This window comes from Dipodomys ordii, unplaced genomic scaffold, assembly GCF_000151885.1.
Source record: "Dipodomys ordii isolate 6190 unplaced genomic scaffold, Dord_2.0 Scaffold209, whole genome shotgun sequence".
Taxonomy (NCBI): Eukaryota; Metazoa; Chordata; class Mammalia; order Rodentia; family Heteromyidae; genus Dipodomys; species Dipodomys ordii.
Genome location: NW_012267425.1, coordinates 254331 through 269675, shown reverse-complemented (window position 1 = coordinate 269675; position 15345 = coordinate 254331). Strand labels below are relative to the sequence as shown.

At 37.3% G+C, this 15345-nt stretch overlaps 1 protein-coding gene across 1 annotated transcript in view; it reads right to left on the bottom strand.

The window, feature by feature from the left end:
- Nucleotides 1-13361, bottom strand: part of Clic2 (chloride intracellular channel 2) — a 16760-nt gene extending 3399 nt beyond the window's left edge. The window contains exons 1-4 of the mRNA XM_013035306.1: nucleotides 13011-13361; nucleotides 6174-6283; nucleotides 5923-6048; nucleotides 1912-1966 (exon numbers count right to left, since the gene is read on the bottom strand). Of these exons, the coding sequence (XP_012890760.1) occupies nucleotides 1912-1966; nucleotides 5923-6048; nucleotides 6174-6283; nucleotides 13011-13067 (348 nt within the window). The 5' untranslated portion in view covers nucleotides 13068-13361. The remainder of the gene's footprint in view (nucleotides 1-1911; nucleotides 1967-5922; nucleotides 6049-6173; nucleotides 6284-13010) is intronic.
- Between the last annotated feature and the right edge of the window lie 1984 nt (nucleotides 13362-15345).

Genomic DNA, 15345 nt, shown 5'->3' with positions numbered 1-15345 from the left:
TAAGCAAAAAGAAAAAAGCCGGAAGTGGCGCTGTGGCTCAACTGGTAGAGCACTAGCCTTGAGCTGAAGAGCTGAGGGACAGCGCCCAGGCCCAGTGTTCAGGCCCCACGACCAGACCCCCCCCAAAAAAAGAAATGTCTCCATAAATGTATGTCTTAAGCCACACTTCCAGATAATGGAAACATTATCTCACAGACTTTTCTGCCAAGGCTGGCTTTGAACTGTGATTCCTCTGAATCTCACCTTTGTGAGTATCTTGGATCACAGGCCTGAGCCACTGGTGCCCAGCTTCAGGCAGTGTTACACACACAAAAAAGTAGCTATATAATGTGATACTTTAATTTGCTTGAGAGTAGTAATCATTTAACTCTGTATATACATATCAAAACATGATGATGTAGCTGGGTACATAACTGCAATTCCAATTACTCATCAGATGGAGGTGGGAGGATCGTAGTTCAAGGCCAACCCTAGGCTAAAAGTTGTTGAGACCTCCATCTCAATAAAAAAACCTAAGCATGCTAGAACAGGTCTATAATTCCAACTATATGGGATATATAGATAGGAAGATTGTGGTGTGAGGCCAGCCCTGAACAAAAAATAGGAGACCTTATCTAAAAAAATGAAAGCATAAAAAGGTCTGGGAACATGGCTCAAGTATTAGACCACATGCCTATCAAACATGAGGTCCTCCTGAGTTTAAATCCAAGCACCACAAACCAACCAAAACAACAACAACAACTCAATAACCACAATAACAAAACTACAAACTCATTAATGCATAAAATAAAAATAGTCCATAAACTTAAGTACCTTTCTTGATTCTTTTCTTCCAGTCCCACACTTGAGCCATCTGAAATTTGAGTCACCTTACCTTTCAGAAGTGGGGCAGCAATGGCTTACACCTGTAACACCTGTAATCCTATCTACTCAAGAGGCTGAGATCTGAAGATCACAGTTCAAAGCCAGCCCAGGCATTAAAGACAGTGAGACTTTTATCTCCAATAAACTACCAAAAAAAGCTCCAGTGGAAGAGTGCTAGCCTTCAACAAAAAAGTCAGGGACAGTATCTAGGTCCTGAGTTCAAGCCCTAGGCCCAGCACACACAAAAATTGTACCCAGAATCTATCCACTTCTCACCACTTACACTTACCGCTGCCTAGTCCAGAACCTGTATTACTCCTGACTATTTGCACTTCTCCCATACTTATTTACCATAGTTCTGGAATATTCTCAGAGCAATTATGGTCAAATATAATTCATATATTGTCTTTTCCACATTTGTTACTCTGCAGTGCCCTCATCTTAGTCAAAACCTGATTCCTCCCAGAAGTTTGACCATAATTGCTCAGTACCTGTAATGGCTTCATCTCATAGACTCGTTCCTTTACAAAGATCTACAAGGACTTACCTGATTCTAGCCCACTTCTCTACTGTCGCTCCCTCAGGCACTTGTGACAATGACCTTATTGGTATTCAAACAGGCCTTCCAAGCTCTCACCCAGGGCCTTTTCTGTTGGGTCTCAGGACAGAGTTTTTGCCTTTTGGTGTGTCTCAGGTGCCTAAGTGCACATAGTAACATTTTCTTGGCTGGTTAAATTAATTCACTGATTCATTAAATTACTTAAATTGTTGCCTGAGTTTGGATGTTGAATGTCCCCTCCTATGTGTTGAAGGCTTGCTCCCTAGGTTAGAGTTGTTGGGAGGTCCTGGAACATTGGGGAAGTGAGTAAGGTCTAATGGTAATCTTAAGTCTTGATGGGCATGCCCTTAAGGGAATTGTAAAACTCTGATCTATTTTTTTTCCTGCTCTACCTCTTCCTCCTCCTTGTCCTCTCCCACTCTGCCTCCTTTTTTCTCTCTCTTTCTCTTTTCCTCCTTCTCCCTCTCTCTTCCTCTTTGTTTTCTGACTATGTAGCAGGCAGTTCTTTCTGCCCATTCACTCCTGTCACGATGTACACCCTCACTACAGACCCAAAGCAAAGGGCACACTCAATAATGGATTATAGCCTTGACATGCTGAAATCAGCACCACAGACAGCACTGGCTATGTTGGAATTGTCCTATACAGCCTGTGTTATTTATGTGTATTCTGTTTGTGTCAATTCTTGCAAATAGCATATGGCTATTGTCTTTTGCCAAAATGGCTTGGCAAAATGTTTTCTCTGCCTGTAACATGATGGAGTTACACAAAAACATTTTCCTTCTTTTTTGGTAATTTTGTGTTAGCATCAGTATAAAAAACAAAAAGATCAAACAAGTTATAAAAACAATTGACTGGAACTCCTGTAACTATGAGCTGAAATAAACCTTTTGTTGTCTCAGAGATGTCCTTTATTAGTAATGGAAGGCTAATATACTTGATAAAAGGTATCCATCTAGCAATATGAATCTGGATACCATCATATTAAGTGAAGTATGCCAGATTCAGAAGGACAAAAGTTAACCTATTTCTTTCATATACAGTTGTTAGATCTAAAATACAAGCATGTGCATATACACACACACATCTATATGTGTGTGTGTATGTATGTGATCAACCTAATTAAAGTTGATATATGCATGTGTGAGATATTATGGGGAAGCCCCTTTGAACAAATGCCCTTTAACTAAAATAACTTATTAGGAAGTTGGCACATGACCTGTCTAGGCTGTGGGCACTAGTGGAAGAGACTGCATGAATGGAGTGGATGAAGGAGAGTGAAAATGCTCCAAATACTTTGTGTACATGCATGAAAATGAATAACGAAGCATTTGAGATTGGTTTGGAAAGGGGGAGGGGGTGACTGATAGTGATGAAGGAGGTGACTTTAAAGCATTGTATCATAAACAGACATGTTAAAACAAAACTCCTATGTAAAACCAATTGATGCTAATAAAAATAAAATTAAAAATAGACGTAAACTGCTTTCAGTAAGAGTGATGCTAACAAGATGGCAGATTATGGCTTTCCTGTGCCTAACCTTTCATGGAAACATCAAGTTGAACAAATTTCTCCACACATGAAAATTCATAGGAAACCTGATAAGAAGTTATAGCATCTAAGAATAGCACAGTAATAAGAAAGGGAGACACTGAAGGACATCTTCACATTACTCACATCACCCTCTCCCAACATATGGCACAATGTAGAGCACTATATCCCATTCTTGGGGCAAGGATCCTGAAATGAGTATCAGACTTTACCTCACATTCCAACACTGGATCTGCTACTGTGAAACCCAGCATTGGGTTTCACTCTTTATTTCATCAATATCCTCACCCTATTGGATAGTGGCACTCACATGAAGAATGGGTCTCTCTCTCTCCCAATCCTCTCAGGAAATGCCTTCAAAGACATACTCGGAGAGGCGTATTATTGATTTTTTTGTATGTTTGTCAATGCAATCAAGGTACCACTCAACATTAACCATCATACATGGATAATTTAACTTTATCCTTTCCCATTCATATATTTTTATTTCATTTTCTTGTTTAATTGCTCTTGCTAAAACTTCTAATACTAAATTAAAAAATATTGGTATAAATGAACATCTTTGTCTTAGAAAATGCTTTCAGTATGATATTGGCTATGAGGTTTTATGTATAATCTAATTACTTTGAGACATGTTCCTTCTGTATATAACTTGTTGAGTTTTTAATCATAAAGGGACTTTAGATTTTATATACTTTTTCTGCATCTGTTGAAATGATCAGATGCTTTTCTTATTCTGTGCCATATTTATGCATATGCATATGCTAAGTCATCCTTCATGCCTGGAATGAATCCCACATGATTATGGCATATGATTTTTTACATGCTGTTGGATTTGGTCTGCTAGTATTGTACTGAGAAATCTCAAGCTATTTATATTCTTATTTTTGTCTTTTCTTTTTCTTGTCTTTTCTTTTCTTTTTTGTTGGTCATGGGGCTTGAACTCTGGGCCTGGGCGCTGTCCCTCAGCTCTTCAACTCAAGACTAACGCTCTACCACTCCAGCTACAGCGCCACTTGCGGTTTTTCTGGTGGTTTATTGGAGATAAGAATTTCACAGCCTTTCCTGCCCAGGCTGGTTTTGAACCGTAATCTTCAGATCTCAGCCTGCTGAGTAGCTAGGATTACAGGCATTGAGCCACTGGTGCCCAGCTTGTCTTTTCTTGAATGCTTTTTTTGGTGCCATTCCTGGAGTTTGAACTCAGGACTTGGGTGCTGTCCCTGAGCATTTTTGCTCAAAGCTAGTGCTCTACCACTTAAGCCACAGCTTTACTTTTGGCTTTCTCATGCTTAATTGGAGATGAGTCTCATTCATTTTCTTGCCTTGGTTAGCTTTCAATCATGATCTTCAGATCTCAGCCTCCTGAGTAGTTAGGATGATAGGTGTGAGCCACCAGTGCCCCAGCTTCAATATTTTTATGTTAAACATTGTAAACATTTAAATGGTATTTCATATAGGAAAGCTATATTTTAGAAGATATATAGAATTTTAATAATGTGTAGTGTTATATAATTACTATCAAAATCAGGGTACAGAACCGTGCCATTAACCTCCCCATAACTTGTAGTTTTGTCCTTTTGAGTATGCTATATAAGTGGAATCATTCTATATCTAACCTTGCAAAATGTGCTTCTTTTACTCAGTATGATGCCTTTGAGATTGTCTACTTGTAGTATGTATAAATGTCTCATGTATTCTTATTCGATATATGGTTTGGATTCAGCTCAGTTTGTTAATTTATTCATCAGGTACAAGGTATTTGGAATGCTTCTAGTTTAGTGAAGTTATAAATTAAGCTACTATAAGCACTGTGTACAGCGTTTTGAGTGACTATATCCTTTCATTTTTAAATGATAAGATTTCTCCACAGCAGTACCATTGACATTTTGAGCTAGATAATTCATTTTTGTCAAGGTTGTTTTATTTATTAATGTTTTGTAGCCTCTTTGGCAATCTACCCACAAGATGGCAGCAGCACTCCTTTTTCTAGCCAACAGCCAAAAGTATAGTCAGGCATCTCCAAATGTCTCTAAGGGATAAAATCACCTCCAATTGAGAACCATTGTCAAAGGGTTGAAAATGGAAGAGGACTGTGGACCCCAGATGAAAACTGTTTCTCTAATCAATAACGTGATTGCAGCTTTGTGGGACCTGCGGAAGTGACCTAGTAGACTCCTTGCTAATAAAAACTATGAGATGATAAACGACTATTCTTTTAAAATACTGTGCTTGCGATAATTTGTAGCATAACAATACAAAATTAGTACAATTAAATAATCTTGGATACACATGCACACACACGCTATATACATATATATGTCAGTCAAGTATTAACAAAACAGTTCTAGCCTCTGGCCAGATCTATCTCCTAGTTTCTAATTTCATTCTATCAGTGAAGTTAAGGCCCAGTCTTAAGCAGTCCTCATGAATCATATGATATATCCTACTCCTCACTCCCATCCTAAGGTGAATTTTTTTGCATTTTAAGATCACAGAGAATTTACTTTCTTATTTTATAGTATACTTTACACTTAAAATCATCTGACGGGCTGGGAAGGTGGCTCAGTGGTAGAGTGTTTGCCTTGCATGCATGAGGCCCTGGGTTCGATTCCTCAGCATCACATAAGCAAAAAAGAAAAAAGCCGGAAGTGGCACTGTGGCTCAAGTGGTGTAGAGTACTAGCCTTGATCTGAAGAGCTGAGGGATAGCGCCCAGGCCCAGAGTTCAGGCCCCATGACCGGACCCCCCCCCCAAAATAATCTGAAATATTTGAAACTATCTTCTTTGTGTATTTGAATTTGGAGGAGGAAGTTTATGTACATCTTATTTGACATGTAGCTCTAGATTTCCCAAAGCACTGTAAAATTAGTAAAAATGCTTAATCTGTAAGAAATCAATCAACTGAATAGATTATATTAAGTACAATAATATTCTGTAAAATGTTTTACCTTGGAGGAGCCAGCGTCTGTTCTAGAAACTCTTCAATTTTAATGAAATCTGTTTTCAGCTCCTTATTATATATCAGGAAGGGAGGGTTGGTACCTGGAGCTAAGTCTTTCAGCTCTTCAGGCTTCCTGTGATTATTGAAAATAAGCAGAGTTAGGTCTGTAGATAATGTACATATTATACAAACACCAACATTATATGTGTGTCTGCCAATCTCAACCCCCAAGATTTAATGTGTCTCCATTTCTCTTACCTGGTCATGTCAACAGTAGTCACACTAAATTTAACTCCTTTAAGCCAGAGAATCATAAAAAGGCGTTGACAGAATGGACAGTTTCCGATACTCTCCCCATCACTCCCAGCCTATGAAGATAAAGAATTACCTTGCTTCACTCATTTATTTGTTCAAGAAGCATGTATTGAGTGCCCATGAGTAAATAGACTAGTTGTTAGGAAAAAAGGTTGAAAGTACTTAATCTCAAGGATTCTGCCATCTATAGGCAGAGCTAACAAATAAAATAAGCTCAAAAGTCATAACTAATACATAGCAATAAATTATATATAGAATTTATATAATAATTTTCCTATCGATGGAAACTTAGTATATTTCCAAATATTTTACTACTCTACTCCAACAACAATTTCCTGGCATATAAATTGTTCTGAGATTATACTTTATAGTTAAACTTTAAGACCAGAGTCTGAAGTAAAAAATCTGTATATTTGCTGTGTAACAGATCGTGCCATATTGCTTTCTGAAAAGTATCTGTTCATATATCTAATGACCATTTGATTTCTTTAGTTCTTAAACTGTGACAATTCTCCATTTTTCTGTTAAAGTGATGACTTTTTTCATTGTTAATTTGGAAGATTATCTGTATAATCTGCCTTAGATGTTGTTTGTGATACATGTTATATGTAATTTTACATGTGTGAGCCAGTTCTGAGGCTTGAACTCAAGGCCGTGGCATTGCCCCTGAACTTTTTTGCTCAAAGGTATTATTCTACTTCTTGAGCTGCAACTCTACTTCTGGCTTTTTGGTGGTTAATTGGAGATGAGAGTCTCACGAGTTTCCTGCCTGGTCTGGTTTTGCATCAAAATCCTGGGTAGTTGGGATTACCGGTGTGAGTCACCGATGCCTGGCTACATGTAATTTCTTTTGTTTTAGTCTGAAACTGGGACTTGAATTCAATATGCTGTTACTCATTGGCTGGCACTCTACCACTTGAGCCATGCCTCCAACCCCTATATGTAATCTTAAAATTATCCTCTGTGAAGTCTGCTTTTCCTAATCTTATAAATACCAAGATTATTTTTAAGACCTTGCATTCTTATTTTATTTTACTATAAAAGTTTTCTATTATGTTTTTCTCTAGTAACTTTATGGTTTCATTTTTCATCTATTTGGAATCTGTTTCGGTGTATGAGATATATTTGGCATTTTTAGGTTTTAGTGTTGTTTTTTTGTTTTTGTTTTGTTGTTTTTTGTTTTTGTTTTGTTGGTGGTGGGGCTTGAAATATGGGCCTGAGCGCTGTCCCTGAGCTCTTCAGCTCAAGGTGAGTGCTCTACCACTTGAGCCACAGTGCCACTTCCTGTTTTTTGGTGGTTAATTGGAGATAAGAGTCTCATGGACTTTCCTGCCCAGGCTGGCTTTGAACTGAAATCCTCCAATCTAGCCTCCTGAGCAGCAAGGATTTCAGGTGAGTCACTGGCGCCCCAGCTAGTTTTTTGTTTTTGTTTTTTTAATAGTTAATAATTGTTTAACACCATCTAAAACAACCTCTCGCCCCTTGGTTGAAAACAGTAACACACTTTTCGCTTTTGAAACTTTATATATGATTTAGCCTGTAGACAAGCCTAATTAACATTTTGAAAATTACTATAGCACCAAAAACACTCTACAGATTCAATGCAATCTCTATCAAATCTCTAATGTCATTCCTCACAGAAATAGAAACATCAATTCTAAAATTTCAATGGCAGCACAAAAGATCTCAAGAAGCAAAAGTAATCCAAAATAAAAGGAACAATGTTACAGATATAACAACAGCTGAGTATAAATTATACTAGAGCCATAGTAACAATATGAACATGGTACTGACACAAAACAAGCACATAGATCAATGGAATAGAAGATCCAGTTAAAATTCCACACAGCCACAATCTCTGAGTTTTGACAAAGGTGCCTAAAACATACATTGGAGTGTTCTTTAACGCTTTTTATAGCAAATGGCATTGGTTAATCTGGATATCTGCATGTAGAAGACTGAAACTGGACCTTTATCTCTCACTTTGTACAAAGAATCAACTAAAAATGGATCAAGAGCTTAATGTAAGACCTGAAACTTTGAAGCTATTACAGAAATCATAGAGGAAACACCTGGAGATAAGGGCATAGGCAACAACTTTCTGAGTAGGATTGTAATTGCTTAGGAAATAAAAGAAAATATTGACAAATGGATTTACATTAAATCAAAATGCTTCTGTATATCCAAGAAAACAGTTACCAGAATGAAAAGACAGATTACAGAATTTAAAAAAAAAACAACTCTGTGGGCTGGGAAGGTGGCTCAATGGTAGAGTGCTTGCCTTGCATGCATGAGGCCCTTGTTCCATTCCTCAGCACTACATAAACAGAAAAGGCCAGAAGTGGTGCTGTAGCTCTAGTGGTAGAGTGCTAGCCTTGAGCTGAAGAGCTGAGGGACAGCACCCAGGCCCAGAGTTCAGGCCCCATGACCAGCAAAAACACCAAAAACATAAATACAAAAACAACTTTGCCAGCTATTCATCAGGCAAAGGATTAATATCCATTAGATATAAAAAGCTCAAATAATTACACACTCAAAGAACAAATTAATTAAAGGCCAAATGAGTTGAATAGACAGTTCTCAAAATACAACAAATGATCAATAAATACACGAAAAAATGTTAACATCCTGAAGGCATAAAAGTAATGCAAATTAAAAGTATATTGAATTGTTTGGGGATGGAGAAAAAGGGAGAAGGAAGAGTGAAAGGAAGGGAGTGAAATTGATTGGAGTGCACACACATATACACACATATATTTATACACACATATACACATAAACACATTCATATATACCATCCATATACTATGGAATATCACATAGCCATAAAAATGAAATCATACTGTTGGCAGGAAAATGGATGCAACTGGAGGACACCACCTACGCCAAGCTCAGAAACCAAAATATCATGTTTTCACTCATATGTGGAAGCTAGAACTAAAAGACATACATATTCCTAGACATATACATAAATATAAATATCCATACATATAATTACTTAGATGAGTAAACAAAGAACATGAATAAAATAATAGACTAGTAAGGAGAGAAGGAGAGGGGAGAAAAAGGGTGCATAACAGTGTAACATATTACAAGTATATATGAGGACAGCACAGAAAAACTCAACAAAAGCTGATGATCATGAGGGAGAATAGGGGAGAGAAATGGGCTCACTAAGTGAGTGGGAAGTTGTGGTAGGGGGTTGTGCTGGTGGGGAAGATAAAAGAGGTTAACTATACCCAAGTAGATTGCAACTATGATGTAAACAGAAGCAGGAAACCTGCTCGGATGCTCTTTTTGTGGAAAAGGGCAGGGAGTGTGACAGTGTGAATTTGATTGGGATGCAGTGTAAACATTTGTGGAAAATAACAGTGAAATGCCTCCTCTGTATAACACAAGCTAATAAAAGTACTTTTCCTTGACAGTGGGTGTGACTGAGAAAATTGTAATTATTGTTACTCTTTCCTGCTGTCAGAGAATTGCAGCTGCATTTCTATTGTAACAAAAGTCAGACTAAGAATCCAACTAGAACTAGGTTCTAGTGAGTGGAAATATGATTAAGGAGGGTAGGAGGTAGGAAGAAGAATGTAGTCTGATAATAGATCCAGCAGGAAGGGTGGATCCAATTTGGCAAAAGGAGAGTCAAAACACTGACGTGTTAGGGAAACACAGCAAAGTTTTACAGGAAAACTCACATTTTTTCCCCTTGTTTATGTTATGCCAAGTTAAAGCACCATCACATAGAACTCCAGGATATAAATTTCCAAGCTTAATTGAAAAATTACTTATCTTTTAAATATCTAACTGAAAAGACACAATGTGGTAATTCTGAAAACAACTTTGTTTTTGTGATCTAAGATTGTTAACTTGAAAATGATTTATTGTTTATGTTATGTTTACTTATTTATTTTCATTATATTTATTATATCTATATTATTTATTGAGTGTTTATTACTTGTCTTACAATGAAGACGATTCTGAGAGGTGGACTCTCTTACTATTTTTGCTTTACAGGTGAGAACTTGAGGGTCAGAGACTGACTTACTTAAGTACAATTGGCTAGTGAAAAGTTGATGTTAGTCATATTTTTTATACTTAGCAAATCCAGGACTGTCTCTCTCAGATCATATGCTCTTGAACATTGAATTCTCCCATCTAGCAGTTTTCTTAAATTTTAAAATGAATTGTCCATATGACAGTCCTGCATTTGAAAACAGCCTGGAGATTTAGGGAAGAGTATAATCCTTCTTTCTTAGGCACTAGACACTATTGCATTCAGAATTTTGACCCAAATGTTTGATTTCATGATTTCATAGAGTATACGACAGAGAATTCAAATATTCCATTTTACAACAAATCAATAAGGGTGCATTAAAAATAAACTTGTATTTCTAAATAGCTTTTTCCCAGTTGTGAATATAAATCTTGCCCAATCATTCAGAGATGGAAAGCAATATTTTCAGTGCCTACATGGTATATATTGGTAATATGATATAGGTGCTTAAGGTGCTTTTTGTCACAAAAAGGTAATTAATCTCTCAGTCTTTTTTGGGGATTCCATTAGCATTATGGAGAAGTTGTGGTAGGGTTTTAAAACCACAAATAGAGGTATCTGTGTCAGAAATCAAAGATTCAATTAATTTTCACCATTGATAAAGAGCAATACTTTTAAAACTTACTCTGGCATTTTCTCAACTTTTATGTTATCTCCCAGTATCTTCCATGTAATTTTCAAATATCTGCAGAATGCCATAAAGCAAGGAAAAAAAACCTGGACCATATTTAACCCAAGGTTTTTCAAACATTAAATAAGCTTGTACCTAAAGAGTTTCATGTAATGAAATTCTGGAAATTTTTTACTAAATAAGTTCACTGAGTTGAGAACAATACAGGATTGGAGTTCGACTCTTCCAATGGCTACTTATGTGATCTTCCCCAAAGTTACTTGGCTGCTGTTTGTTTTAGTTTCTGTATCTTTTAAATGATGTTAGTAATGAACTGCCTAGTATGTTGCCTGCCATATAAGTACTCAATTTAAATAGGAAGTTATTAGTTAATTCAACATTTGACCACCTAGTATGTGTTTTTCTAGCCTTTCCTCTCCAGATTACCATACAAATATGGGAAATCTATGAAGACAAACACACAGATGAGTGCCACAACTGACTTGAAAAGTCTGATTGAACTGAATGAACAGTTTCGACAAAAAGAATACTTTTGTTAACCCTTGAAGAAGCATAACCACTTGTCTGGAATTTGAAGATATAGAAAACTGGTTAGAAAATTAAATGCTCGCGTGCTGGCCACCATGAGGAAGGTCGCCAAGACGGACTGAGACCCCGTTGCCCTTCAATAAACCTCAGCTCCCCCTGAAAAATAAAGAAAATTAAATGCTCATTTATGTCCTAGTTGAGTAGTCATATGTTTTGCTATAATCCACAGATAGAAGAAATAGCTCTGATGCCCCATGGTTAAACAAACACTTATTTGGATTACTGTGCAATGCAGGAATTCAAAGAATCTCTCTCTCTCTATATATACATGTATATATATACATATAAACACATATATAAATGTGCATATATGTATATGTGTATATATCTATATATATACACACATATATAACCAATTGTTATATAAGCTAAAAATGTTGTATTACTTTTTTCAATAGCTATACTTAACACTTAATAAGCATAATATGTTATTGTAAACCATCAAGTGGTTATACAGTCTTAGACATCAGGTATTTAAACCTGAATGTTAATATACTTATCTAGAAATGATGAGGAAAATATTACTGAAATATTATAATTACTTAGAATTTTTAATAAAGTAATAATTACTACTGATGACGACATAGCACTGCTACTACGAATAGCAACCTGTCTCTTAGGTTGATGTCAGAATAAACCAGATAATATATGTCAAGTGTTTATAGAAGGGCCCTATAATAGTTTGGTTTTGTTGTTGTCATTATTGAATACTTTAATAATCAATAAATTACATGGAGAAAAACTAAAAAGTTAATGTAAGCAAGCATTTTGGGAATCTTTTTAACTTTTACTGGAATAACCCATACCATTTCTTTTCATGATGAGCTAATTTGGAAACACATGTTCCTTTCTCTTACTTTAGGGGTTTTCCAAAGTGCTTTTCTGAAAAGTTGACATATTGAATTTAAAAACTTCCAAGACAGACCCAAAAGAGGAAGTGAAGCATTCTAAAATGCCTCCTCACATAACAAGCACAGACTCCTCGCCATTTCTTCCCATAATGTTCATGTAACCCTGCTGTTCATTAAAAGAGGACTTTTGAGAGTTGTGGATTGCATGGAAATAGGGTTCTCCAATGGCATTTCTTCTCCACTCAATCAGGCTGTACAAAACCCATCTTATAAACATACATAATGTGGGAGCTGGAAAGCCTTCCGGGATCATTTTTTTCTAGGCTCATCCATTGTATACATGCAGAAACAAAGGCCTGGATGGAGGGAGGAATTTTTTCGAGGGTACATAGAAAGCCATTGAAAATATTTCGTTGTTTTGAGTACCAAACAGTCTAGTGTTCTTTCCATATCATCCTGCACTTTTCAGATGAGACCTTTTTCCTCATTGCCACAGAAGAAGAGCCAAATATCTAGCCATTTTGGGTGGGGGAGTCAGAGTAAGAAAATTACTTCAAATTCTTTCTTATCTCTAGATTAAATATTGAAGATTTTTAGAAGCTGAGGCCTACTGTCAAACATACTTAGCATGCTGTTATTATAGCTGGAAAGCTTACCTTCACAAAAAGCTCAATTTCAGGATCTGCTTGAGTCCTGGGCCTCACGCTTGCCATCTTTCTGTTTTTATTGCCAGTTGTCAGCCCCTGTTTCCCTCAGAGACCACAATACCTGTGGATTTTTCTTCCAGTTTAATCCAAAGGCTCAAGAAATGCTGCTTTGAGAGGAGAGTTTAGCTTGGAGTGGACTGAGTCAGATCTGGGGCCAGTCTCTTAAGAGATGGGATACAGAAAATTCTAGACGCTTAAGAGCAACTCTTGTATTTGTTTTCCTTCTTCCTCTTGACCTAACATTTGAATCAAGGAGGAGCTGAAGGGGTGTGTAGACTGGCTAGCCAAAAGGGTGGGGGTGTTTTCCAGAGAAGCTTCAATGCCATGAGTCAGCATAGGAGAAACACATCCACATAAAGAGACACACGCAGTGCTGGCTTCTATATATCAAGCTGACCAGATGTTCTCTAGAGCCTCCCTTTGAGTCCTGGGCTCCACGCCCAGAAAAGGGGCTTTTATTTGCTATTCCTGTAACTTGACAGCTCTTCCAGGAAAAGCAGCAGAAATGACTTGGATTTTTACCATTAAAAAGGATGTTTATCCAATGACACTGTCTAAAACAGGGTTAAAAATGATATTTCATCAAATGTCTCCACCCCTGATTCTGCTGCCCACACAGCCAAATTTCTTGCCTCGGTTGTATATTTCACTTCTTTTCTATAACCTGGAAATGTTCACTGAAATGATAGAGTCCTGGGCCTTCTTTAGTGTGTTCCTGCTACTTGTTATTTCTTAGAAGTGTGGACTGGGTCGTATTTGTCTTGGTATCTGTATCAGAATCCAAGATTGCTTCTGTATTTTTGCTGGTCAACTCTGGGAATGGCTGTAAAATATCCTGACTGATCCTTCAGTGTCTCCAGTATTTCCAGCAGCCATGTTTTCTGCCTGCCAGAGCTGGCAGCAAGAACCTCTGGACCAATAAACCTCCTTGGTGGGAAGTGACACTTCCTGCTTTGAAGCCAAACTGAACACAGAACCACCAAGTGGGTGCCACTGTGGCCCTCTTCCTACAGCCCTGTGCTCATATGGGTTGTACATGAGCCTTCCATTGTCCTGGTTGTAGGAGAAGAGGGGTGGGAAAACCCAGCCTGTGACAGTCTTGCAGGTTCCAGGCAAAGAGTGGCTGAAAAGGAAGGAGGTGTTCTGAGTGAGAGAAGTACCTGACGATTTTTCAAATGATATCAAGAGAAATTGTGCTGGACCTCTGCTGAACTAACCTAGAGGATGAGTTTAGGACTGGTTGGCAGGACCTGGTGACTGCTTTGTTAGTTGTACTTTTAGTTTACTCTTCTATTCTCTATCTATCATACTTTACTTACTTCAGACTTTCAGTGAATGCCTACTCTGTACTGTGATGTACCATGATGGAAAACCACCACTCCTACATCACTGCTGCCATTACCATGGCCATGACAGCATCAAATAATAGCCCAATGAGCTCTGGATGGTGGTCCCTAATAAATTATCAAAGGGAGGAGTTTTTTCCATTCCTGGGACTTCATATTTTCCTTGAGAACATAATTTGCAGTCTATAAAGTTGGCTTGTTTTTAGTGTATATCACAAAGGCTTTTAGTACATTCATCAAGTGGGGCAACCCTCGCAGCAATGCAACTCTAGACATTTCCATCACTTAAATGACATTTCCCTTGTCTGTTCGCAGTCCATCTTTGTTACTACCCAGCACTAGGCAACTTTAACTTGCTTTCTTTCTCCATGGGTTTATCTATCCTAGACATAGCATGCAAATGGAGTCATCTGGAGTGTGGCCTTTTCTGTCTAGATTCTTACATGTACGTTTCCAGGGGTCACTCATGTTGTAGCACGAATCGGAGCTTAAGTTGTTTCACAGCTGAATGATTTACCATTATTTGGCTAGACCACATTTTGTTTATTCCTTCATCAGTTCACTGACCTGTGGATTGTTACCTTTGTTTAGTTACTGTGAAAAAAGCTATTATGAATGTCTACATACATGTTTTTGAGTGGACCTGTGTTTTCAGTTATTTTGGGTAGATGCATACGAGTGGAATTACTATGCCATAGGGCAATTCAAAGTTTAGCTTATGGGAAATCTCGAAACTGCTTTTCCACAATAATTGCACCATGTTGCATTCCCAGCAACAGAGTATGAAGATTGCAATTTCTTCAGAATCTCACAAAACTTCTTTTTTTTCTTTTTGATTTACAATCATTATCTCATGATTATAAAATATTATCTCATGATGATTTGGTTTTGTATTTCCTTTTTTTAAAATTTTATTGTGAAAAAACTGTACAGAGGGG